Raw genomic sequence first — 27,993 nt, 5'->3', positions numbered from 1 at the left:
GGGACCGGTCTGAGCCGGTCTCTGGCGCAGGCGCAGTGCGGATAAACAGGAAGCTGGCGGTAGAGGCAGCGGCAGGAGAGCTCCTGGGTTTTCGGGGGTAAAATAGCGGAAGACTAAGATTGTAGGGAGGGCAACAGAGGCTAACAGAGCGAGAAGGAAGCTTTGGCCACTTGCCTCCAGGGAACGAGAGATTGCAGCTTCGTTCTCGACTTAGGCTTCCGGCTCCCCAGCTTAGGCTGAGGCAGCGGCTGACAAAGGGCTCGCTCCGGTGCCGCCGCCCTTCTCATCCGGGCATTCAGGTCCCTGCGGAGGGGGAGGGGGAAGGGCAGAGGGGGAAGGGAAGGAGCAGGAGGGGCGAGCTTTTGGAGCCGAGGCCCTCTCCAGGGCTCTGGGCCTGTGGCCCAGCGGACGGAGGCCTAGGAGGATGGTTCAGAAGGAGAGCCAGGCGACGCTGGAGGAGCGGGAGAACGAGCTCAACGCCAGCCCTGCCGCCTCTGCTGGTGCATCGTTGGAGCCACCGGCAACTCCGGCCCCCGGAGAAGACAACCCGACCGGGGCTGGGGGAGCAGCAGTGTCTGGGGCGGCAGGAGGGGCTCGGAGGTTCCTGTGCGGCGTGGTGGAAGGTGAGCGTCCCTCTTCCCGCCTCGCCTCAGCACTAACAGGTTCTGTCTTCGTGCGGGTTGGCGGCGGTGCTGGTCGGAGGGTGCTCTTAAAGGGTGTACTCGATTGGATTTGAAATTTGACCTTGCTAACACGAGGCGAGAGGCGAGGAGGTGTGCAAGTCTTCCCCCTCGTTCTTAAATGGCGTCGAATTCCCCTCTGGCAATTGCGGCTGACCCCACCCGCCTTGGGCTCTGAGCCCAGCGTTCTCCTGCGGAGGCGGCGGTAAGGAGCCTAGTACTGGTCTCCTGAGGAGTATAGACGCGTTTGTGCCCTAGGGTGTTTCTCCCTAGGGTGGTCTCTGTTCAAGTGGGAAAATGTGTATAGTGATGCTGTCCCCAGTCTGGGGGGAAAACCCCACACAGGTGTGCTTGTTGTATTCCTGGAGTGAAGAGAAGCACGGTGGGCCGTTAGTAGTTCTAATTCCTCTTAGTTTAGGATTTTTGTGTTTGCTGGCCAGTCGCCCTGTCCCCCACCCTTTGAAGATTCATTTGCAGCCTGGAAAATTGCCCTTTGCCAACTACTGTGCTTTGCCTCTGAGGCAGGAAGCTTTGACTCTCCTATCAGATACAGAATTTTAATTTAGTGACTGCAGAAGAGGTTTAAAAAATGTCCTCCTCGAGATCTCCCTCCCCTCCTATTTCCATTTAAGAGAAATGATGGACTTTTTTGGTAGTTGGGGACAATGACCAGGAGATTGTATGACAATATAAAAAATATATTTTATTATTTTTAGAGAGGGGGAAGGATGGGAGCAAGAGATGGAGAGAAACAACGTGTGGTTGCGTCTCGCGTGCCTGCATGACAATTTATTAATGTAGTAGACAAGTATTTGGCTGTGTATTGTATAAAAACATTAACCAGTTACAATGTTACTTTATATTGTTACTGTTTACTCGAGTACAACAAGTATTTGAGTTTTCTGAAGTATTTTGGCTGATTCAAGGTTTCCCAGATGTCTGCTTTATTCTGTCCTGTATGTGATGGTATGTATAGAAGTAAAAATGTATAAAAATTTGTCTTTGTAAAAAAACCAAAAGGGGCCCTGGCTGGCGTGGCTTAGTGGATTGAGCTCCATCCTGTGAACAAAAATGTCACAGGTTCGATTCCCAGTCAGGGCACGTGCCTGGTTTGCGTGGCCAGGTCGCCTGTTGGGGGCGTTTGAGAGGTAACCAATCCCTGTATCTCTGGAACATGGATGTTTTTCTACTTCCTTTCCCTGCCTTCCCATTTCTAGAATAAATAAAATCTTAAAAAAAAAATTTTTTAAAAGACAAAAAGATACAGAAAAGGAAAGAAGGTTGCCCTCTTAGTTGAGAGCTTCAGCTTTTCCAGCGTAGAGGAGCTATTTTCAACTTTTTTCATCTCATGGCACACAGACTAATTACTAAAATTCTGTGGCACACCAAAAAATACATTTTTTGCCAGTCTGACAAAAGAAAGTAGGTATAATTTTGATTCACGCTGGATGGCTGTTGTGGTGTTGGCTGTTGTCATTTTTTTACTTTTGACAATCTAAGGGAAAAGTCCGTATTTCTGACTGAACAGTCAGGTGTTGCATGTTTTAAAAATTCCTGCAGCACATCGATTGAAAATCTTGAAAATCAAAATCTTTAGCATCGAGTACTCATATGAAAGATGGGTGATGGTTATTGTATTTTTAGATAGTTAAATTGTAGTGGAGAATAGACTAATTTTCAGTAGGGAGTGAAACAGTTAAAAACTTGCAGAATTTAGGGGAGGACAATGGAAAACTACTTTGTATTTGACTGAAGTGGAAGTTAATGAAAACACGATTGCTTTGTGTGACTTACTCGATATAGTTTTCGGGCTTGTTTGAATGCAGGGGCTTTGTAGGGGAAAAGTCCCTTGTGCCATCAGAGATCTTGATGTGGAGGAGTGCTGGCAGGTACGGCTGCGGTACTGACACCTTAGACTAGAGTGAGTCTAAGGAAGCTTGCCCTCAGTAAATATGGATAAAAGCTTGTCGTTTGAATAAGTTGGTTGGGTTTTAGGCATGGTATTGAAACAGAATTACTCAAAGAATAGAGTTGTCTCTTACTCATCCCTCCATCCCATTCACAACAAATCCTGTCCCTTTCCCTCTTATGTTCTCTTGGTGGCTAAGTACCTGAACCCGCCCCCCCCCCCCAAATATTTGTACGTTGGCACCATTCCTAAAATGAATGATAGAAATACTGTAGGTGCTGCAGGATTCCTTTTTTGTTTGTGTTCGTTCCCTCCCAAACCTCTGTTGGTTTTACCTTCTGTATAACAGCACTGCTTCCTCTTTGTGGTGCCCGTTGACTCAAAACCAACCTGACTCTCAAAGAGCAAAGGTAGGTTTTTCATTTTCCAACTAAAACTTTAGACACTTAAAAATGTTTCTTTTTTATATTTAAATAACTTTACCGGGGTGTTTAATGCCTACTTTGAGGTAAAATGATAATGCTCAGTGTTCTGGGAAAGCTATAAAGTCTTATATAAAATTTACCTATTATTTTAGGCAAGATCACCTTAAGAGGGTGATCACCTGTAAGAGGGTAACATTGAATTGTCAGGATTGAAAATGCTCAGTTTCCTATATTGGTATGTGATGAATTTTTCTTTGGTCTGTTATTTTCCTTGTTTGTAGTGCAGAGTAACCATCTTGTTTAGAGATTGGAACTTAATACACTTCATAAATCTTGGTTTTAGGTTCTTAGGTAGGGGTCTGTGTGCGCTCGTGTGCATGTGTATTCAAAATACAGGTTTAACCATCTTCATGGTGCATCCAAGAGGTTGTCCTTACCTCTTGCAGATAATTAGACCATGAGAGGTGGAAAAGAAAGGTTAGGTGAGTTGTAAACTGTGGAATAGCACAACAATGAGCTCCAAATACCTGTTTGGTGCTTACACCACTGTGTAAAGTCCTTAGTCTGTGGGTTTGCTTCCTGCACTGTGCTTTGAGACCATGCCCCTCCCTCCCCCCACTGCTTCTGCCCCTTGGACACTGGAGCAAGTCATGTTGAAGTTTCAGTTCAAACGTTTGCTCAGGAATTGAGATTGCTTGAGAGCTTCCTGTTTGGTCCAGTTCAACTGTTAAATTCGTTGTGAATGTAGTTTATGGTGTTTTGGGGACTTTATTATATCAGGAACTTAAAAACATGTAATCATAAAAGTGGGTCAATCAGATTCTTTTCTAATCATGTTCTTGATTTTTTTTCCTGCCTTGTTTATCTCCTCTTCCCCTTTAAAAGCAGTTTAACTACCCTTCTAGGATGTAATTTTTATTCGTAGCAATTTTGGATTACTTTGCTTTCCTTTCCCCCATTGTAAGATTGAGATAATCCTTTTTTTTTTTTTTTAATTTTACTTATTTTCAGAGGGGAAGGGAGGGAGAGAAACATCAATGTGTGGTTGCTCTGGCATGCCCTCTACCCCCCTCCCCCCCGCCCTACTGGGGACCTGGCCTGCAACCCAGGTATTTGCCCTGACTGGGAATCTAACCCGTGACCCTTTGGTTTGCAGGCCGGCACTCAGTCCACTGAGCCACACCAGCCAGGGTGTGTTTTCTAATAACTTTATCATATGAGTAATGTGTTCATGGTAGAAAAATCAGAAAATTTACTTAAGCACAAAGGGCATAAAAACCTCCCTATAATAGCACCATCCAAAGACACTTGAATGGTTTACTTACTAAAATACCCTTCAGGTTTTGGTATATTGTGCATATTTTTTTACAAAATGGGATTACAGTGTATGTTTTGTAACCTGCTTTTCTCAGTTTAACACATTTTGAAACTTGAAAATAATTTCATTCTTTTTTAAATACAGGATTTTATGGAAGACCTTGGGTTATGGAACAGAGAAAAGAACTCTTTAGAAGGTAAAATTTTATTTTATGATGCAGAATCTTAAATCATTAACATATCCTTTTGTTTAAAGAAATACTAATAATAGGCCAGATGCATTTTGATGATTTTTTAGTTTCAAAAGTTGGTGTTTTGCCTCTTCTTCGCTTAGGCCATTGGTTTTCAAACTTTCCTGGGGAAGCTGAATAGGTCTTGGGCTTTACCAGCCTCACCCAGAGTTGTGTGGGTTTTTTGTTTTATGTTTTTCTTTTTTAATTATCACCTAGGGATATATTAATTTTGTGTGTGTGTGAGAGAGAGAGAGAAACAGAGAAACATCGATGCAAGGTTGCCTCCCTTAAATCCCCAGGTGCTGAACCCTCAACCCAGGCAGGTGCCCAGACCTGGTATCCAACCTGCAACCCTTTGGTGTAGGGGATGATGCTCCAACCAACTGAACCACCCAGCCAGATCCAGAGTTGTGTTTTTTGTTGTAAGACTGTTCAATATGCTTTCTAAAAATATTCATTGTAGTATTTTTTTATAGTTCCACTGTTTTACAAAAAGGTTAAAAGCTATTGCCCCAGAATATTATTAGCTTATTAAGAGATAGAGATGCTTCTAGAAAAGGAAAAAAATAGAGCCCTGGCTGGTGTGACTCAGTGGATTGAGTGCCTGCCTGTGAACCAGAAGGCCGTAGGTTCAATTCCCAGTCAGGGCACATGCTTGGGTTGCGAGCCAGGTTCTCAGTTGGGGACACGTAAGAGGCAACCACACATTGATGTTTCTCTTTCTCCCTTCCCCTCTCTCTAAAAATAAAAACGTAAAATCTTTTATTAAAAAGAAGGGAGAAAAATTGAGATTTACAGCCTATGTGTGTTACCTGTTTATACATATGTAATTTTCTTTCCCCTTAAGGCTTCAGAAATGGGAATTAAATACATACTTGTATGCCCCAAAAGATGACTACAAACACAGGATGTTTTGGCGAGAGATGTATTCAGTGGAGGAAGCTGGTAATCTTTGTCTTTGTCTTTGTCCATAGATTCAGAATATGTGAAGAAAACAGCTATATTTTTAATATAGTGGCACAGGAATTATTAAGTATTTTATTTTCACTTTGTGGGTAGTTTCCTTTTTTCTGTTTGGTTATCACATGAGTTAGTGTAGATTGAAAGAGTAGCACTAATGGTGCATAGCCGTGGTGTGATTCCTGGGTATATCAGTCTGTTCTGTGATCATAAATTGTACTTTGTAACGTCTGCCAGCTGTCTAAACAGTGGGCTGCTGGATGAAAGCAGTGCTGAAGCAGGGCTAGGCCTGGCGCCAGGCAAGTGAGGCACCCACCTTGGGTGTAGATTTTATGGGACTCAAAAATTGGGATAAATAATATTTTATGTGGTTTTTAAAACCTAACAATGCAAAAAAAAAAGTCCATGCACAAAATACCAAAATGGTAAATAAAAGATGGGATCAGTGTTTTGATCCTTTCGCTTTAGGCTCAAATATGTTTGGTCTTAACCACTTGATCGCTGTCCCGTCTTTAAGAGGAAGACCTAACCCTAGTCTATGCCTATACTGAGGTGAAAAGCCATCTTAAACTCTCCTCATTTTGCATGTTCTTGTGTGGAATTAGTTATGTGAAATTTGTAAGGAAGTAGTAAATCACAGAACCTCATTGTAAATTAGACAAACGGTGCTTTTGTGGGGGATTTGACTTGAGTGCATGGGGAGACGTTTTTGTACTTGGGATTTAATGGTGCACTTGTAGCTAACAGTATGTTTGGTTATAGAGCGTAGCTGAGGCACCAAAGACAAAATTTTCTTACATTATGCAGAAGCAGTTAAGACTTAACCCCATCTCCATTGACTTTGACTGTTTTTTACTACTTTACATAATTTAAGTGTGTCTTCAACTTAATTTTTCTGGAGGTGCTGATAACAAACTTTAATGTGATCCATACTCAAAATAAAATAGTCATCTCAAACTTTTGAGATGCCACTGAAACTTACCTGAAGATATACCGTTATGGAATAGTGTTTCAGTTTACTTAGGAAAACTGTCACATTTTAAAAACTTAAAATCTGTGATGAATATTTTTCAGTCATTAACAAAGATGAGGGGTCAGGATTGTTAATGCCTCATCTAACCCTGGTATTTAAGAACAGTTTTTATTGTCACATTGAACATGACAATTTTGTGAAATTACGGACTTCCTTTCTTGACTGTGAATTGGAGAAAGTGAGCTCTTCAACCGAAAGGTGAGGTTCTTTTAGTTTTCTGTGCTACTTTCTAAAAACATGGACTCTGTTCTTTAGAACAACTTATGACTCTCATCTCTGCTGCACGGGAATATGAGATAGAGTTCATCTATGCCATCTCACCTGGATTGGACATTACCTTTTCTAATCCCAAGGAAGTTTCTACATTGAAACGTAAACTGGATCAGGTAACTTTCTTAACTTTTTCATGTGGAGGGGCTCCACCCGCAGCCCCCCCAACCCCTCATGAGAATAAGTCTACCAAGACGTGATCTGCTTCGGGAGGAAAGGTGGCAGGAGCCTGTTCCTCAATGGGCTTTTATTTGGTTCATTTGTACTGGAATACAGATAAAGCTAATCATTGTCAGGCAGTAAGGGTCAAGTAGTAGATAACAAAGAACTCTGAGGGCCTATTTTAAGTCAGGGTCAGATAGCTAAAGAGCTGTAAGACTTTGAGGAACAAACTTACTTCTTGCTTGGACCCTTATCATTTAATTGAGAGCATTCTAAACAAAGCAGGTTTCACAGGATTTTACATATTCTTTCTTAGGCCTGATCACCCAGGGAACTTGCCCTTTCCAGCATAGGGCTGCACCACCCTGTCATTGTTCCAGGCTTAGGTGGAGCAAGGGAAGTGAGGCAGTCAAGAGATTAGGAGACAGAATGAAGACTCAGGCTTTGTCAAAGCCGAGCGGCAAGGGTCCATCACCCCCTTTTGCTGTAGCCCCCAGAGTCCTTCCTTGGGGGCCTCCCATGTGATCGTGCCTGTCTTAGGTCATTCCCCCCTTGGGGAATCTTACCCATCATTGCTAACCAACCAAGCATTGGGGGCCAGTTATGGATGAAGTAAAAGGAGCAGAAGCGGAGCTCCTACCAGGAGGATAAGCCTTGTATCCTTAGTGGCTTATGGTCCAAGGTCGTTCCCTCAGCCTTAGCCTTGGCGGGGGTTACAGCTTCTGAAACCAGGCAGGGCGGTTCCCAACATTTTCATTATTTTTCCCTGAATCAGTACTGAAACTAAGTTTTCTGTGTTGTTTTTATGATGTTAAAAGGAGAGCAAATTCCTATTTGTTTTTGTACAGATTTCTTACTTTAATGCCTTTATTAGAGGGATATTTTCTAAAGTGACTTCACTGGAGGTACCAGTGCTTCTCAAACTACACTTTGTGTAAGAACTTTTTTAAAAGAATGCTTGGAAGTGATACTTAAAAGAATGCCAACTAATAGTCTCCATTCCCAGAGATTCTTACACTGATTTGGGGTGGGGAGTTATTTCAGAGCATAGGTGATTCTATGCTAAGCCATCCAGACCCACATTTTGAGAAACTGTATACTATTGGGTGCTTGACTGAATTTGTGACTGAGGTTATAGAAAAAAAGAGCATTTTACCTGTTGGACATCAGTTCCCTCAGTTACATGGACAAGAAATGTAATTTAGTCTGGAAATGATTAGTTTTCCAAGGTGAGAAGAAAAATGGACTAGGTAAACATGTAAGCTATTGGTGAACCAGATTGAATTCTAAATTCTACTCATCCTAAAAGTTACACAACTTTTTTTGTAAAGTAAGTTTGCAGATACATATGTTTGCTGATAGATAAATATGTATGTATTTTTATTAGGCAAAGGTTTATGTTATTTGTGGCATTAAAATGGTTAGTAAAAATTTAAGGTAGTTAAATTTCCATGAATAAGCTTTTAAGAAGTTATTTTTCTATTTGATCAAATTCTCCTGTGGTATTCTTTCTGATTCATGGCCTAGTTAAAGTTTGTGTGCAGAGAGATTAATTAGCATCATTGTGTCTTTGGGACTAGAACAGGTCTGGATTTTTCATGTCATGAGTTTGTTTATTGTTCATGTTTTTGTATTTTTCTGTCAGTTTGGTCTTTTATAATTAGCAGCTAAGGTGCTAGGTAGGCCACATGGTGTTCAGTAGAAGCTTTGTTGGAACATACTGGCATATTGCATTCAAACCCAAATGAAAAAAGTGGGCCCCAAAACTGTCTAGCTTTTTAACATAGTGTAAAAACGGTAGCTTTGGCTTTGAACATCTTACCAAGGGAAATATTTGACTTTGAAATATGACTATTAAGTATATGCTTTGATGTTTGGAATCCTGTATTTTTTATTCTAAGATGAGCTGGTAAGGCCTCTTTTTTTGTTGTTTTTTGTTTTTTTTTTCTTTCCTAGGTTTCTCAGTTTGGATGCAGGTCATTTGCCTTGCTTTTTGATGATATTGACCATAATATGTGTGCAGCAGACAAAGAGGTATTCAGTTCTTTTGCTCATGCCCAGGTCTCCATCACAAATGAAATTTATCAGTACCTAGGAGAACCAGAAACTTTCCTCTTCTGTCCCACAGGTATGGTATATAATAACTTTATATTTATCTACTCTTGAAATACAGGGGTCTGGCACAAATAATGCCCCTTTTTTATTACAAAATCATAAGCGTGTAATTCTGTAACATAACAATATCACACTCTAGCACACCATGTGATGTTTTATATAAAATGTTCAAATTATAACTATAAATTGTTACACCCCTATATATATTACCTTACCATCCTCACTCAAGCAGGCATTACCTCTGCCGAACCCTGTGCATTAACTTCCAAAGGACCATGTATGGGCTTTATTGTGTTGTCTTCTCTCTCGGGTGTATAAAGGTAGGAATTCTTTCTCTAGAAGATGTTTCCTCAAGGTCTTAAACTGGAGAAATTTAGGGCCTAGTAAATGACAACTGAACAGGCAAAAGATTGTATGTATGTATTAGTACTGGAAATGCAGCAGTCCCCTGTCATTTCTGTTTCGATTTCTGCAGTTTCAGTAACCTGTGGTGAGCCACGGTTAAAAATAGGATATGTTACCCGCCTGCTGGTGACCCAGCTGACCGGTGGTGGGGTGACTGTAGAGGGACTGCTGCGCTGGTGGTCAGCTGATCCTCATTTTACTTAATGATGTCCCCAGGCCCCCAGCTGAGTATGTGTGTGAGGCAACCCATCAATGTATCTCTCACACATTGATGTTGCTCTTTGTCCCTCCCTTCCTCTCTCTCTAAAAGTAAATAAAATCTTAAAAAAAAAAAAATGGCCCCAAAGTGCAACAGTAGTAATGCTGGCAGGTCACATATGACTGAGAGAAGGGATAAAGTGCTTCCCTTAAGTGAAACAGTGAGTACAGTACAATGAGATTATCTCGAGAGACCATATTCATACTTACTACAGTTTATTGTTACAATTGGTCTTTACTATTAGTCTCTTACTGTGCCTAATTCACGAGTTAAACTTTATCACAGGCATGTTTGTATAGGAAAAACAGTATTTATAGGCTTCTGTACCATCTGAGGTTTTAGGTTTCCACTGGGGGTCTTGGAACATACACCCTGGCAGATAAGGGGAAACTACTGTATTAGGAACACTATCAAATGAAAAGTAGAAAAAAATTTACATAGCTTTTAATTTAATCACTTTCTCATTTCCTCTCACCCTTTTTCTGCCCACATACCTCTGTCCTTTCTTTTCAGAAGTTGGCATAAAAAGCTTAGTGTTTTTTTCCTTTGTTCTCCCTTCCTCCCTTTCTTCCCTCATTGCTTCCATTGAAAATGTTTTAGTCTCTTTTAGTTTCTTCTCAAAATTCAGCTTTAAGAACTTGTCCCAAGAGTTGACCTCTTATTCAGGAAGACATAAATGAATCCTAAGAAATTTTAGACAGGTCATTTAACTTTATGTGTATGTCTGTCTCAGGTATTGTGTGCCATGGACCTTATCTTGGTGGCCTGCTACTCTATGATTAATCAAATGATATTCACTGAGATCATTCAATAAGATTACTTATTAATTCATTATAAATTATCATTTAGTTGCAGTTGAGTACTAAGCCTTAGGGATAATGTTGCAATCTTTGTTACAATATCAGTTCAGTCTATTTGGCCTCTGATTGTAACTCAAGACATATAGGCAAATCAGAATTATGTAGAAAATGCTAAATTTTTAAATTATTTGTTTAGTAAACTTGTATTTCTAGTGATCATAGGATTGATCTGTACTACTGTTAGAGGAAGAATATCAGATTTTATGAACTCTTTTTTTTTTAAATGAATCGATGCATAAATGAACTTCCCTCCTAAGTTTACTTCCTTTGGGGCATGACATGGAGGCCTTTTATGATTTGGCTGAAAAGAATTTAGAATTGGTAGACATGTTTTTCCGCATTTAAAAACTCGTGACCATTTCACTTCTGACTATTTTACTTATTTCCCTCCCGCATTCAGAATACTGTGGCACTTTCTGTTACCCAAATGTGTCTCAGTCCCCTTATTTAAGGACTGTGGGTGAAAAGCTTCTACCTGGAATTGAGGTGCTTTGGACAGGTAAGTCTTTAAGATTTATATAGTGAAACTTTAGGACCCGGAGGAGTTGGTTCTTCTGGTTAATTGGATACTTTTTAAAATCTGATCCTTAACTAGAAAACTTACTAACATTTTCTTTCTCGGTTCTGGCTGGATAGCTCAGTTGGTTGGAGTGTTGGCCTATACTCCAAGGTTGCATTTATGCAGCCAAGGAATGCATAAATAAGTGGAACAACAAAAATAAATGTTTCTCTCTCCCTTCCTTTCAATAAATAAACTAAGTATATAAGTAAAATTTAAAATTTCCTTTTACAAAGTATACATTTTTCACTTAGTATTAAAAAACATCTTTGAGGATTTCTAGTGAACCTAAATCTTATTTATTGATAAATAATAGATCTATTGGTAACTGGGCTAAAGGGTATTAATCCCAGCCCTAGAAGACTGTTCTATTTTATAAAATGAAAGCTGTCATGCTAGATTGACAGCTAGTAATCAACAAGCTGTGTATTAGCTTTTAAGAATCAAGGTTAGAAACCCTTCCAGAATATAGGTAAGTTGGGGTTTCTCTAATTAAGGGTATACTATATTATAATGGGAAAAGAAATTGTTTACATGTAAATATATTTCTTATTAACGTAACGGTTTGAGGAAGCTTGCCCAAATCTTAAATATTTATACTTTTGACTAATTTTGTTTCTTGAAATCTGAAGAAATAGGGTGTGTGGATGAATAAAACTGAGTTAAAAAAACATGTTGCTATGTTATTTTAAAAAGAAAAATTGTTAGAAAGTATACATATAACAAAGAAAATGTAATAAAATATTTGTATGCAGTATGTTTTGAAAAACCATGTGTGAGGGTCTTTTAACAAAAGGTGGTCATTATTTCTAGGTCCCAAAGTTGTTTCTAAAGAAATTCCAGTAGAGTCCATTGAAGAGGTTTCTAAGATTATTAAGAGAGCTCCAGTAATCTGGGATAACATTCATGCTAATGATTATGATCAGAAGAGACTATTTCTGGGCCCATACAAAGGAAGGTCCACAGAACTCATCCCACGGTTAAAAGGAGTCCTGACTAATCCAAATTGCGAATTCGAAGCCAACTACGTTGCTATCCATACCCTTGCCACTTGGTACAAGTCAAACATGAACGGAGTGAGAAAAGATGTGGTGATGAGTAAGTAGACTGCTTAACCCTTGATCTTGGGAGGAGAGCTGGATTTGTCTGGGGGCACTGGCAAATAAGTGTTCCTTTGTAACCACAATTTAAGAGATTTTTTAAAAGAAGTGTTGTTCAGTCCTATGAATGTGATGAGTACATGTAAATATATGGTGGAAGAGCTGAGTGGCTTTCGACAGATTACTTAATGACAACCGCTAGGCCTCAGTTTTTTGTTTTTAAAATGTGTCTTAGGCTTTGTGAGGACTAGACTGACTGGTCTTTTAGTGTTAATGTTCTCTCTAGAATTCTGATTCATTTTGTGTTTTCAGGTGATTTTTATTCAATGGAATATTTTAGTTGAATTATTCCTATCTGAGGTTTTTCACATATTTAGATTCAGCTTACATTTATGGAACATATTTTCATTTTTAAAATATTGGTTTACTGAATTTTTATTTATAAAAAATTTCTAATTGATTTTCAGTTAAGAGCATGCTAACTAGTATTGATTAACATTTAAACACCTATTGTGTGGCAAGTGCATATTCCTGGGCACTAACGGTGCAAAGAATAAAGTATTCCCTCCTGTCGAACACATTCTGATGTTGTATAAAGCATATAGGCAACTGTGCTATATGTAATAAGTGTGGAGATAATTATCTACAAAGTGCTATAGGAACGCAGAAGGAAGTGATTATTTCTGATAAGCAAATTGGGTGAGAAACGATTGTATAGAGGAAGGGATACTTCAGCTGGGTCAAAGTATTAGTAAGGCTTGTTGGGCATTAAAGGGTTGGTGGGCTGGAGGTGAAAACACTGGATACTGAAAATCTGGAGTTATTTGAATTCTAAATCATTTGGGCATATTGAAATGTCACAGTGTGATGCTTGGTGGTATTTAGTTATATACTTTTATTTTCAGAATTACATTTATTGGTGTAACATTGGTTAATAAGGTCATATAGGTTTCAGGTGTACATTTCTATGATCCATGAACTGTATATTGCACTTTGTGCCTACCCGCAGTAAAGTCATATCCCGTCACCATGTATTTGCTGTATAATTGTGTTCTGTTTCTCAGTTCTGTACCCCTGCTTCCAATTCTGTTTATTAAACAAATGCCTCCCTTTAAAGCTCAATCATTGTTACCTTTCCCCTCTCTAATAAAACACCCACAAAATTAGGGATATAATCCCCTCTATATTCATGGCACTTAGTTCCTGTCTCCTTTAAGGCAGGGCATTTTTGAGATGGAGCATTTTGAAAAGTAGTAGACATTAGCCAAACTGGGCCATGTACAGGGAAATACGGGGGATAGCTAAGAATAAGAGCATTTTGAATATCAAGCTAGAGTTCATACTTAATTATCTCTGTCACTAACCTGGTTCAGAGATTCATTATTTGCATATTATCTATGCTTCTATGTGGGCTTTCTAATTTATTTTACTCTTTCTCCCCAATGCATTTATTTATTTGCCCATTTTTAAATAATTATTTGCCTATTAAATTACCCCTGAAAGGTAGGGAATATTTTCTTTATGGACAGCATAGTGCCTTTAACCTTGTGTTCTCAATAATTGGTACTCATTGGACATTTATGAATGACTTTTCCAGTAATTCTAAAATTAATGGTTTTTGTTTTAGTGGGGACTTTACATTTAGCAGTACATTCACATAACTATTCAAAGTGAAGCTGTTCAGTGAAGGGTCTTGGTAGCGGTTGCATTTTTCTGTTTAAGGTTTGTTCTTGTTCCAGTTCTTTGCTTCGCTCATTGTACCGTGACAACTAGTATTTTGCATTCGTCCCCCATCACTTTCAGGAGGCTTTTAAATCAAAACTGTTTTCATGCTCTTTTTGCAGCTGACAGTGAAGACAGTACTGTATCAATCCAAATCAAGTTAGAAAATGAAGGCAGTGATGAAGATATTGAAACTGATGTACTTTATAGTCCACAGATGGCTCTAAAGTTAGCTCTGACAGAGTGGTTACAGGAATTTGGCGTGCCTCATCAGTACAGCAGTGAGTTTTGGCCATTCTTTGTTAAGGGGGTTGGATCACGTGGTTTGAGTCATAAAGAACATTTTTGATGTGCCTTGCCATACAAAAACAAAATGATTAGGGATCTAGAGAAAAGGTTTTTAAAATCTTACTTTTGGTCTTAAATAGCTTTTATCCTGATGGAATGCTAATTTGTTTGAAATGTGTTTATTTTGAAACAGTTATTTAACTTTTTTAAATACTGATTTTCAAAAGAAGTGATAATATTGTGTTAGAATGTTTAGGGATGTTATAACAGATTATAATCTGTTTCTTCTTTCCCCACTTCCCTGGTGATTTTAGAGAAATTGTACTTTTCTTAGGGCTCATGTAATTTAGAACCTGAAATTGAGGTTTCAGTTACAGATATAAGAAAACATTTCTCTAGATCTGATTTGTTCTAATTCTGATTGTCTGTTTGGCCATTTCTTTTTGTAGGTAGGCAAGTTGCACATAGTGGAGCCAAAGCAAGTGTAGTCGATGGGACTCCCCTGGTGGCAGCACCCTCTTTAAATGCCACAACTGTAGTTACAACTGTTTACCAGGAGCCCATTATGAGCCAGGGCACAGCCTTGAGTGGTGAGCCTACGGCTCTGACCAAGGAAGAAGAAAAGAAACAGCCAGATGAGGAGCCTATGGACATGGTGGTGGAAAAGCAAGAAGAAACAGACAACAAGAATGACAATCAAATACTAACTGAAATTGTAGAGGCTAAAATGGCAGAGGAATTGAAACCAATGGACACTGATAAAGAGAGCATAGCTGAATCAAAATCCCCCGAGATGTCTATGCAGGAAGATTGCATCAGTGATATTGCCCCTATGCAGACTGATGAACAGACAAACAAGGAGCAGTTTGTGCCGGGTCCAAATGAAAAGCCTTTGTACTCTGTAGAACCAGTGACTCTGGAGGATTTGCAGTTACTTGCTGATCTTTTCTACCTACCTTATGAGCATGGGCCCAAAGGAGCACAGATGTTACGAGAGTTTCAGTGGCTTCGAGCAAATAGCAGTGTTGTCAGTGTCAATTGCAAAGGAAAAGACTCTGAAAAAGTGAGTATACTTAATTTACATGCTTCTATAGCCTGGATGAGTCCCCTGGTGATACAGAGGAGGTATTAAATGAGTACATTGGTAACTGGCAGAAAATTGACCACATCTTAGTATATGTTCTATAAAGTGGATGTGGACTCTGCGTAATCTGGTATGTATGGTTCCATAGTTTGACCTTATAGTTAGGAATGAAGGAAAGTCAAAGGTGATTATTTTAGGAATATTTGTCAGTTTGAGCAGTCACAAACTTAAAAAAAAATTTTTTAATGTTGACTTCTGATACTTTAAAAAAATATTTTGCTTATTTTTAGAGAGAGGGGGAAAAAGAGGGGGAGAGAAGCATTGTGTGGTTGCCTCTCATATGGCCCCCACTGGGGACCTGGCCCACAACCCAGGCATGTGCTCTGACTAGGAATCAAACTGGGGACTCCTTGGTTCTGAGCCTGCACTCAATCCACTGAGCTACACCAGCCAGGGCAAAAAAAAAAATTTTCAATTTATTGATTTTTAGAGAGAGACATACTGATATGATGTTTCACTTATTTTTTCATTCATTGTTTGATTCCCATATGTGCCCTGAGTGGGGATCAAACCCACAACCTTGGTGTATTGTCTATCAGTCTGTGCTCTAACCAACTGAGCTACTAGGCCAGGCAGACATGAACTTTTATTGCTTGTCTAAAGCGTGTAAGCTCAGTCATTCTTTAGTTAAGATAAATTGCAGGCACCGGATAACAAACAGTTTCGTTTATAACTATGTTTTAGATTCTTTTGTTAAGCTTGCAATTTTTTGAGTCTTTTTATTGATCCTTAATAGATTGAAGAATGGCGGTCACGAGCAGCCAAGTTTGAAGAGATGTGCGGACTAGTGATGGGAATGTTCACTCGACTTTCCAATTGTGCCAACAGGACAATCCTTTATGACATGTACTCCTATGTTTGGGATATCAAGAGTATAATGTCAATGGTGAAGTCTTTTGTACAGTGGTTAGGTAGGTGCACCAGGAATAATCTCTTCTCAGATATATTGTCCCTTAAAGAAAAAGACAGATTATCCCACAGGGAGAAAAACATTTAGGGAACTTGCGAATTTCCAACTCTGTTTAAATTCTTTGCCTAGTTTTTTCAAATGTATAGCCATTGTTGCAGACTTGAGGTGCAAGTCTCAGTTAATACATAGAGCACTTTGATTTTTCTCCCTTGGGCTAATTCAGCATAAATATTTTGAAAATGTGTTAGAAAGTACTGACTTTAACTTGCTATGACTGAATGCTTCCTGGATGGAACCCTGTATATCATTTTTACCTGATTTGGAGATGAGACACTATGAGTTGTGACTGGGTAAGCTCTCTGCTGCTTGCTGTGTCTTGATAATATTAATGCTGTTTAACAGAACAATTGCCGAAATGACCTAAGGGGCCTGGCAAGAGGAAGCCATCCTCCCAGCCCTGTGCGCATGCGAGCTTTAGTGGTGGGCTATTCTGGTGCTACTGGTATTATTTCACATGGCTTTTTCTTTATTTCTCTACCAAGTAATTGGTTTTAGCAGGGGATGGAAATTTCAGCCCTCTAAAAACTCTTGTGTTCATTAAGTGAACTTCTGTTCACTTCTGTATGTCTTCTTTGAAAACCCATTTTTTTTTTTTCTTTTTGAAATGTTCAAACTTGGTAAAAAGCACCAGCATGGCCAAGTTTCTCCAAGGACCTCATTTCATTTCCAGGTTATCAATCCAGCTGTAAGGAATATGTAATGGACTTACAATACAGCACACAGCAGGCAGCAAGGCTAACTGACATGTCATAGTTTTCATAGTAGTCACAAACACTATGACGGGTTACATGACATGGTCTTGGTGGTGAAGTAGATGTGTGTAACAGTGTGAGCTTAGGTTAACTAAAAAGCAGTGGCAGTGAGGTTTATCACTTTCTGCCTGTATACTTTGGGCTCTTAAATATTAAAAAATAATAGTTTCCCTGTGGTACAACTAATTAGTGGCTAAGAGTATATAGTCTTGGATTGTTAATTTGAAAATACAGAATTTTGGGTTCTTGTGTACATAGCACAGCAGGTAGAACAGATTTTTGACCTCTTGTTAAAAGGCTCCAAGAGATCATTTTCTGTGATCGATCTTTGCTCTTAGGCTCAGGAAAAACCTCTATGTTGGTTTTTGGATGATGGCAATTGCCTTCCAGGCTTCTGGCCAGAGGGTTATAATTAGCCCTTATAGGGATTTAAATCTTAAATTTCCACCCTGCCTTTCATTCCAGAATTATTAAAAATTAAATTCTTTTTTTAAATCCTCACCTGAGGACATGTTTATTGATTTTAGAGAGGAGGGGAGTGGGTGAGAGAGAGAAACATCAATGTGAGAAACATTGATGGGTTGCCTCCTGTACGCACCCTGACTGGGAATTGAATCTGCAACCTACATATGTATACCGACAGGGAATTGAATCCACAACCTTTCGATGTACAGGACAATGCTCCAATCAACTGAGCCACCTAGCCGGGGCAAAAAATTCTTGATTATATAGATACTGTGTTGTTCCCACTCAGGCTTTACTTCTGTGTTGTACAAGTATGACACAGCTTTCCCAAATTGTATAGATAGCTGTTGTACAATCTCAAGGTCAGAACATCTTAGAGGTTTTTATGACCATCTTTGCATTCATATAGCTTTACAGAAAGCTCATGATGAGAGTATTTTCATGGCTCTATAGTAATTTCAGGGAGTTACTGATTAGAACCTTTTGTTTTCCTCCTCTCTCCAGTCCAGTTGGCATTCAGTCCTTTAAAGAATGTGGCTGTGCAGTACTTTTGATTACTAACGACTTCTATTATCTTCTTCCCCATTGTGTACAGATGGGAGAATCCTCAGCACAAGTGTCTACTACTATTGGATGGACAGCGGCAGATGTTCACAGCGCGTCATGATTAATTAGTTTAAATTGAAAGGTTCTGTTTGTGAGGTAGCTCAGGTAGATTTAAGGGCAGTAGGCATGAACTGAAGTCACGTTTGCGCAGCGACTGAGGCATTAACCATGTTTTCATTTACACAGCTCTTCGTACATGCAGCTTTTTATTATAATAGTTGGAAGTGCTAGTTATGTTGTAGTCTCAAAGTGGGGGATAGGGGAAATTGGCTGATCTTAAAGTTTGAGAGGTACAGTTTTTTCCTGCAGTGTAAATTTACACTGAGCTATGGGATGGGGCAGGCTTTCTTCATAGCCTAAATTTTGACCCCATTTCATACTTATTTTACAAATACTACATTATACATGTTTTTTTAAAGTACCCCTACCCCTAAAAAATTGCAAACCTGGATATAATCTTCTAAAGGGCCTGAATTGTCAGCAAAAAAAAAAATGGTTTGCTTTGGGACTGTCTGACTAGCACACTATACCTTGTACTGATGAGACTGTTAACTTGAACAGGAGGTAGAATGCTGTCTTCAGATGGAAAAGAACTATATTGCGCTGCTTATCTTGTCAGAAGACTAGGCAGGTGATTCTGATTTGGCCTCCAAATATTTGCCTTTAATTTTACCTCTTATTAGCGGCATTTATTGCCTTTGAATGTGAAGCTGGTTAAGTGGTGAGCCCCAGTGCTGCCTTCTAGACCTTGAAGCTTGCTGGTCTGTGCATGTGTCAGTGCACTGCAAAGACCGCAGTGGTCATGCGGGCGAGCCAGATATTGTCATACTTCGAAGAAAAGTATGTTTTCGTTTTGGACAACCTAGGAGCATCGGTCGGCTCTCCTTAATTCTGTTTCTGTCAGGCTAGTACTGTTACTAGCCCAGTCTGAATTTGGGTTGTCCTTGTTTGGTGGGGGAGAGATCATTCTCACTGTATTTTGCTGTCAACTAGTGAATAATTTCCTTTATTCATTCTGCTGACCTTAGTTTTCTGACAAGATTAACCCTCCCCCCCTTCCCTTCACCTGTACCCTTCCTCAAAATGTAAAATGTGACTTCAGACAGGTTTGATTCCTTCATGGGCTGTGATAATAAAATGTCTCATTATCTGTTTCATTAGTTTCACTTTATAGTTATTGTCATTTCACTACAGAGCAAGCAGCTAACTTGATTTTTATAGCTGTTTATAGGGAATATATAAGCTTGACTCAGACAAAAACTTGAGACTTTTCTTCCAACAATTAAAGGAAGGGTAGCGCTCTTATCATTTATTATTATTTATTATTCATTAATCAGAGAAAGGAACATCAGTATTGAAAATTCCATTATGATTATGAATTTGCTAAAAATTATTATCACAGCCTTGTCCTGAAACCCTGGATTATTGTTGTTAGACAGCTATTCCACAAAGTGTTTGTTAGTTTGTTGGACGTTTGAGACCCCAGGAATCCCCTTTCTCGTAACGTTCTCCGCTTGGATCTGATCTCAACAGGGTGTCGTAGTCATTCTTCAGCACAGTTCTTAATTGGAGACCAAGAACCCTGGGCCTTTAGAGGTGGTCTAGCAGGAGAGTTCCAGGTATCAATATGAATTCACAACTGAATTGACATTTTCTTTGTTTTATGAGAAACCTTATATTGCGCATCAGATGGCTGGAAGGATTGGTCTGCCGAAGGCTTTCTAGTCCCAAATTCAATTTAGTTACATAGCTGGATTTTAAATCAAATTTTCCTCCTCTTTCACAGTAATTTCTGAAGGAGATGCTGCCAATTCCCCCCGCGCCTGCGAAGCGCAGCGGCTCTAGGTATACACTTCACATTGTTTCTTTGCAGGTCGCACAGCATTTTAATCTGCGCCCGCAATGCACAATGCGCGCATGCTTGTCTGCCAGTGGAAACTCCATGAGCAAAAAGGATGAATAATTATGCAAATGAATGGTGAAAGGGCTTTTGGATACTTTCACAATTATTTTATAAATAAAACTTACACTTGAAAGAACAGTCTGTTAATGAAAATGTGGACAAAACATGAAGCATTTTTTGGTATTAGAATTTGTTCATGGACTTTTCGGGTGCTCTACTTTTCTCCCCCCAACAGGTGCTCTGCTGCGCACAGCAAACTGAAGCGCATTGCTTTGGGAATAAAGCGTCTCCTGGACAGATAACCCTCTTCAGACCAAACCTCTCCTCCTGACATTCTGTTTGCCATCTTTTAGTAGAAAGATGGTCTATATGAGATTGGTTTTTCTAAAAAATAATTTGTCATAATTGGAGTTGTGTTTTTTTTTTTTTTTTTTACTGTAAATTTAAATCCATATTAATATGCCACTAAAACTATGTAACTCAGTTTGGGTGATTTCTATTCAGAAGCATTCCCCCTCCCCCAGCAAAGAAGTGTTTATATTAGTAAAGCATAGTACACCCCTCTTCTTTAGGTCTGCCTGCAGTAGCCAGTTAATATTAAGTTGGTAATCTGCAGTGCACACCCACGTGAAGAAATGGATATTTTCCCAACACTAATTCATTTCCTTTTTTTTCCTTCCCACAGCGTTTGCTGCCAATTGATGGGGCAAATGATCTATTTTTTCAACCACCCCCACTGACACCTACCTCCAAAGTTTATACTATCAGACCATATTTTCCTAAAGATGAGGTAATTGTCTATCTACCTACCAACCTGGTGCATGGTTATGGTGCACGTTACTACTTCCCTTTGGATTTCCTGGTTAATCAGTTCTGTCTTAAACATGAACTTTGATCATGGGAGGGGGGTGATATTTAAGGAAGAACCTAAGGAGTTTAGCCTCTTAACATCTTGTGATGCGTTCTTTAATTCTTCCCTTTAAAAAAAATCAGATGAAATATATTCAGAGTCGGAATCACTAAACATTCATTGTGTCTAAATGACATGTTGTCCTTGGCTGCTTTTCTCTGATGTATTAGTATTCTGTGATTTTCCGCTGGGGAGTGCCTGTAGGCTGTTGACAGTCAGCTACAGAGAAAAGCAGACCCAAAAAGACAGTAACATCTATAAAACATGTTCCAAAAAATTGAGACAATCTCAGAGTTTGCTGGATTTTGAATCCACTACTCAAGTTCTTATAATTAACCATCTGCTGCAAAGCACTTCTCAGTGTTTACTAGAACCATTCTGCTTTTTATTAGTGTCACAACTCTGACTCAGTAAATCTTAATTTAACAAAGCAAAGGTGGTCATTGTGACAGGCCAGACATTTTGTCCTAGAAGTCCAGTGTGATTTATGAGTCACATTGTTAAGTTCTGTTGCCACTTTTCTTGATGTGTTGCTTAACTAGATTATATTTTCAGGCTTCCGTGTACAAGATTTGCAGAGAAATGTATGACGATGGAGTGGGTTTACCTTTTCAAAGTCAGCCTGACCTTATTGGAGACAAGTATGTGATGAAGTATTTGGATTTGGGAAAGAGCTATTTAAAAGCCAAGTTTACCAGGTTGAGGGGAGGTGGTGACTGGCAATACAGTTTTTTTAGAAATCTCACTTTAGTTTTAATAAAACACGGACATTAATATGCGTGTATTTCCAGTTTCTTTGTACACTGAGCGTAGTTTCCACAGGTTGTCATTCGTTTTGGGCCTTAACATCACTGAGGTGTGAATTTTGTGTTAGTGACTTCCAAACTCACTCTGGCCTCTTTTCTTCTGAACAGGCTAGTAGGAGGGCTGCTTTCCCTCAGCCTGGATTACTGTTTTGTCCTAGAAGATGAAGATGGCATATGTGGTTATGCCTTGGGCACTGTGGATGTGACCCCCTTCATTAAAAAATGTAAAATTTCCTGGATTCCCTTCATGCAAGAGAAGTACACCAAGCCAAATGGTGACAAAGAACTGTCTGAGGCAGAGGTAACACACAGGTTTAGCATTATACTATAGTAATCTTCACTTAAGTACTTACTAAAATAAAAAGTAAGCAGATACTTCCCCTCCCTTCCCCTGCCCTGCCCTGCCCTCCCCAAGATGTATCCTCCAAGAAGACACATTTTAAAATCTCAGTGCTTTCTAAATTTCTTACAGGGGAGAATTAGAGCTTATTCTTAGCATGCTATTTTTCTACTGTTCCTTCAGTGCTAGGACACTTTTTCATTTGGAAGCACTGTAATATTTCCTCAAGTAAAAACACTATACAGGTGATTAAAGAACCTTTATTTAAAAAAAAAAAAAAACCAACCTTTTTTCTCTCTGTTCTGAAACATCAAACTTAAGGATGTTAGGGTCTTCTGGGTACTCAGGGCAAGTGTAGGTAATTCAGATTTCTTTGCTTGGTTGTCTGGAGGCTAACTTACCTTTCTCAGTAATGCTTTTCTCATCCTAATTAACAATAGGGGTGAGCTTCTCTGAGAGTCTGTTTTCTGATTGGAGCACTTGTGTGTCTTCCAAATTCTTTGAATATTTGCTCTAAAAAAAAGTGCCTGATATTGATCAAGTAATGATTGTTTTGGTTTATACATCAGTATATGCATTTTTAAAATAGTTCCTTCTTGCCCTGGCTGGCATAGCCCAGTGGATTGAGCACAGGTCTGTGAACCAAAGGGTCACTGGCTCGTTTCTCAGTCTAGGGCACATCCCTGGGTTGCAGGCCAGGTCCCCAGTAGGGGGCACGTGAGAGGCAACCACACATTGATGTTTCACTCCCTTTCTTTCTCCTTCCCTTCCCTTGTCTCTAAAAATAAATAAATGCAATCTTAAAAAAAATAGTTCTTTCTTAAGGATAATTTTTATGTTCAATAAATATTTTTAGATACATACTTGTACTCTCACTTTGTTCCTTCCGTTTCTGAAATTTTCTACCTTTCTTCCCCACACCAGTGTACTCAGCATTCTCTCTGTAGTTTCTCAGTTTTTACCTGCTGCCCTAGCCGGATGGATGGCCGTGTCATCAGACTCTGGTCTGGAGTGGCCTCGCTCGAGGCACGTTGACACTAATGGCAGCACACTGGTGACTGAGCTGTAGACATGTTGCTGTTTCCTATCTGACAGCTACGGTTTTCAGCATAAGAACATATAAAGAATGACCAGTGTGCCTAATAACAAACCTTTTTTAAAAAGTGGTAAAATATACGTCACATAAAAGTTACCATTCTAACCATTTTTAAGTGTACAGTTCAGCAGTGTTAAGTACATTCACAATTTTGTACAAGCCATATATAAACTTAAAAAATTTATTTTGAATAATTTCAAATTTAAAGAAGTTACAGAGGTAATACAGAGTTCCTGTATATACCTCACCCATTTTCTACAATCATCCAACTCTGAGAAATAACTTTTGTACTTTATTGTAAATTTCACTCACCAGTTTTTTCATCAGAGTCCTTTTTCTGTCCCAGGATCCAATCCAGGATATACCATATTATATTTAGAGAAAGTCTTTAGAAGTGAAAATGCTTCAGCTACAACTATAAGCTAATTCTACATGTGGTAATTATGATTGGAAGAGCTGTTGACTGTTATTTTCCTTTCCTGTTGCTGAGTTCTGTAGTTGGGATATAGATATATAATGAGTGGCTACTGAAAATCAAAAGAGATTCTAATTTTTAGAAAATTTTAATTTTTAGAAAATAATGTTGAGTTTCCATGAAGAGCAGGAAGTTTTGCCAGAAACTTTCCTTGCCAACTTCCCTTCTCTGATAAAGATGGATATTCACAAAAAAGTAACTGACCCAAGTGTGGCCAAAAGCATGATGGCTTGCCTCCTGTCTTCATTGAAGGCCAACGGTGAGTATGTGTTTGTGCAGTTGCTGGTGTTCAGGTTAGATGGAGACAGGACTGTATTTCAGGATAAAAAGAAGTGAATTACAGTGCATTTACATTCCGTTCCCCACTGTTTATGATTTGATTTCTGCAGTAGTAGTTGTGCAAGAATTGCATGTGTATTAATCATTGAAAAATGTTGCTCTTTTATGCTATGAATGTTTATTTTGCACCTGAATTAAATGAGAAGTGAACACGAGGTTATATAATAAATATATGGAAAATTAAATGAACATCACTGAGAAATTTCATTTAAGAATGCAGAGTGCCAGTTGTTTTGAATTTATGTGAACTCAGGCTTCAAAATTATGTGGCTTTACATTTGAAGACTTTTTTCTGTGAAGGGGCAGATAGGAAGTATTCTACGCTCTAAGGGCCACAAACGATTTTTAAATAGCCTTTTAAAAATGTAGAAAAAACTGTTTAGCCTTTGCACAGTACAAAAGGCAGCTTTTTGAGCCCTCATTACAGGGTGGTTGATACTTAGAATGCACTTGTTGCATTTCTGTATTGTTTGAGTCAGTGGTTTCTCTTGGTGGGGTCACTGAAATAACTCTGAAGCAAGCATAATTCTCTTTGTGTTGTGCTCGGAACTGAAGCACCCAGGTGGGTATATGGAGTATGTTAGAATATACAACACATTCTGCTTATATTGGCTTATGACACATGCTGGAACAGGTTCTGCCCTGTGAGTCCCTCAGTGGTACTTTACATTAAAACATTAAACAGGCATCTTTTGCTTTGAGCTTTCTTACAACCTTTTCCCGAAAAGTTTTCTTTTTGGAGAAGAATTTAACTCACAGTTGGATTTTGGTGGGGGGGGGGCGGTAGAGGGGTCTTAATTGTTTCACCTTTTTCACTCTGGCAATTGAATTTATTTTTAATGAGGTATATTTGACAGTTAAGAATTGTATATATTTAAGGTGTAAAATTTAATGATTTGAAAAATATTGTGAAATAATAACCACATTCAAACTAGTTAACATGTCCATCATTTAAGATAGTTATCACTGCAGTATTTAATACTCAATATTCATTGAAAATTAATGGAAATTTTAAAATTGTGGCGTGAAATTTAGGGGCTGGTATAGATAAGCTCTGATTATGATAACATTTGAGATCTATTAAAGATTAGTCACAATTCACATCCATAATTCTAATTAGCAAATATTTTGATTATTTGTTTTCTTTCTAGGCTCCCGAGGGGCTTTCTGTGAAGTGAGACCAGATGATAAAAGAATTCTGGAATTTTACAGCAAGTTAGGATGTTTTGAAATTGCAAAGATGGAAGGATTTCCAAAGGACGTGGTTATACTTGGTCGGAGCCTGTGACATTTGTTGACACTGAGCTGTCCAAAAATCTCTTAACTTCACCTGGTGGGTGGTGGTTGGGGTCTTCATACAGTTTAGCCTCTGGAGTGGTAAACAGATCAGCCTATTGGGATTGGAAAAAGAAGACTGTAAAATTTCACTCATCGTACTTTGAGACTACTCGCTGGTTGGAAGAAGATAGTATTGCTGCAAATCCTCTTAAAAAACAGATGTCAGCCTCCTTTTTGGGTCTGTGTTAGGTGTCAAGATCTCTTACATGGGCTTATAGGGAGGGGGTCTTAAATAAATGTAGTCAGCACTGTTTTCTGCATCCAGTGTGGTTGCATTTCCCACCTAAGTAATCAAAAATCATTTGTCATCCTCGGCTTATTGAATGAAATGTCGCATTCTTTGGGAACATGGCAGAGAAGAGGAAGATTTAGTGGGTTTCAGAGGCTTCAGGGTGGAAATTCCAAGTGGGATGGTTGTGGCATAGTTTAAGCTGAATAAGAAGTGATTTCAATTTTGGGCAGTTTCTCTGCTTTTTGTAAAGCCTGGGCCAGTTGTCACCTGTAGTGATGATTGATTCAGGCATGTTGTGCTTCGTAGGGACGAATGTGCACTTGTTTGTGACAAAAGCCTAAAAATGACAAATTTGTAAATTTTTTGTATATAAACTAGCTGTGATCTGCCTACCTTTGTGTTCACTGTTTTTGTAATTTTTTTCATTTTGAAAATGAAAAGGTGTGATTCAGGATGGCACTTTGAACAATGTAAATTAGTGGAAGGTGGCTTTTTCTTTACTTTTGCTTTTTTTTTTGTTTTGTTTTTTGTTTTTAGTTTTTAGTTTTAAAGTGCCTCCCACCTAGGGCTAGGCCACAGCCACGTTGGGTACAAGAGCCTAACTTCATAGGGGTCTGTCTATCTGTTGCAAGTGCAGTCACTTCTAGAAATTAACCTCTGTGCAGGTCAGCATGTGAAATGTTAGGTTGACATGTCAAGTAGGGTTCAGGGACTGCTTGGTCCCTTTTGCCACCAGAGCAGTTGTCCCTTAATTTTAAGACCTATTACTACTGGTTTTATTAAATCAAGAGTCTAATTCTTGCATGTTTGTATTGGATTTTTGAAAGAGAAAGAATGAGTATACTTTAACCAATGACTTAATGGTTATCTTTTTCTTTTAACTACAGATTTTGAAAGTTTCACGTATTTTGATTTAGACTTGTTGTTTTTAACGGTTCTGAGCATGAGGCTAGCAGGTAATCTCTGCAGAATTTATTTTTTTGTCATGGCTGGCTGACTTCTCCATAGGTTTATAACAGTATTTTATTATCAGCTTCCCTGCATTTTTGTATCAGCTGTTTCATTTTGAGCTGAGAGGGAAAGGGCAAGGAGAGTAAACTTGAAACATTTTCCTTCAGAGAATTCCATCAGGGTGGACTTAGAGAGTCTTCAAGAGTGGTGCCTGGAGTGTTTCCTTCAGTGACTTTCAGCCAAGGCCCATGAGTGTGCACTGAAATGGGTGGGAGGAAGGAAGGAAGGAGGTCTCATTTTCAGGATAGGATATAGTATGTTGGAAAGCTGGAACCAGGTTTGCATTTTCAAGGGCCGAGATTTGAAAGGAATATGTAAGATACTGGTCCAAATGGCTTTGTCAACTTCCTCTTTAAATACGTTTTCTGTACTAGTGGACAATTACGGCATTTTATCTAGAGGATTTCAGGGTCAGCCTCCTATGGAAATCAAGATTTTTAGCATTTGCTTGTGGCTTTTTCTTGGCTTCTAATAACTTGGGCTGGTCTGGTCACAGATGTGTGAGACAGATGTCCAGGCCTATGCATACATCACTCTAGGATTGTAAAGTGCTATGCTATCTTCTATGGCTATGAATATTTATTAAGGTTGGAATGACATTTCCTTGATTGTTTAGATCACAGCTCAGTTTCTGTAGAAAATGAATTGTAAAACTGAAGATCATGCAAGAAGCAAAATAAAACGAATTGAATGTGCGTGGTGGTGTGCTGTGTAAACCTACTTGTTTCTGCCTCCTGCCTTTCCTCTTGCCCTTCATCGTTCCTCACCTACAAGCAAGTACTCCTCCCCATAGCTGTTCCAAGTTTAGGAACAGAGTCTTGAACGTAGTCCTCTCCCACTCCCATCTCCAATAAAAGATTCCCTTTTAGGTTTTCCTTTGGTAAGCCTTTCCTAAAAGGTTTTCCTCGAGGCAAGGCAAAAAGTACAAGTAGGTTCTTGGCCTAGCCACCCTTTTCCCAGTTATAACTTCGGGTGTGAATTGGGGCAACTTGCTTGAGTGAGGTCCTGCCATCAAACGGTAAGGAACACGATTTGCCTGGTCCTTGAGGCAAACGGTGAGAGGTGGAGAGGAGCCCGTTAGGGGACGGGAGGAGGCCAAGGCGGAAGGAAGTTCCTGGGCTGATGGGGAAGTATTGTACAAGTTGGAGAGCTTGCCTCTGCGTGGGGCAGGAGTTCTCTGCTGGCAAGCGCCCGCATCCAGCCAGCATCTGGAAGCTCAGCGAGGGATAGACCGTTTGGACAGCTGCAAGGTCATCAGCAGGAAGCCCATCTAGGAGAGGATGGAGTGGTTTGAGTACAAGATGCCCGG

At 39.3% G+C, this 27,993-nt stretch overlaps 1 protein-coding gene across 1 annotated transcript; it reads left to right on the top strand.

Moving 5' to 3' along the window:
* The first annotated feature begins 13 nt into the window (after positions 1-13).
* On the top strand, positions 14-27,379 carry OGA (O-GlcNAcase). Its single transcript, XM_045853766.1, has 16 exons — positions 14-623; positions 4,477-4,528; positions 5,412-5,509; positions 6,813-6,943; positions 8,946-9,117; positions 11,029-11,127; positions 12,001-12,285; positions 14,132-14,290; positions 14,747-15,360; positions 16,178-16,352; positions 19,768-19,853; positions 20,823-20,927; positions 21,603-21,688; positions 21,962-22,154; positions 23,864-24,023; positions 25,255-27,379. The coding sequence occupies exons 1-16, from the start codon at positions 425-427 to the stop codon at positions 25,389-25,391; spliced, it is 2,751 nt and encodes a 916-aa protein (XP_045709722.1). The 5' UTR covers positions 14-424; the 3' UTR covers positions 25,392-27,379.
* The last annotated feature ends 614 nt before the right edge of the window (positions 27,380-27,993 follow it).

Source organism: Phyllostomus hastatus, unplaced genomic scaffold (genome assembly GCF_019186645.2).
Source record: "Phyllostomus hastatus isolate PE091 unplaced genomic scaffold, TTU_PhHast_1.1 phas_scaffold_1066, whole genome shotgun sequence".
Taxonomy (NCBI): domain Eukaryota; kingdom Metazoa; phylum Chordata; class Mammalia; order Chiroptera; family Phyllostomidae; genus Phyllostomus; species Phyllostomus hastatus.
This window is presented reverse-complemented; position numbering and strand designations above follow the sequence as displayed.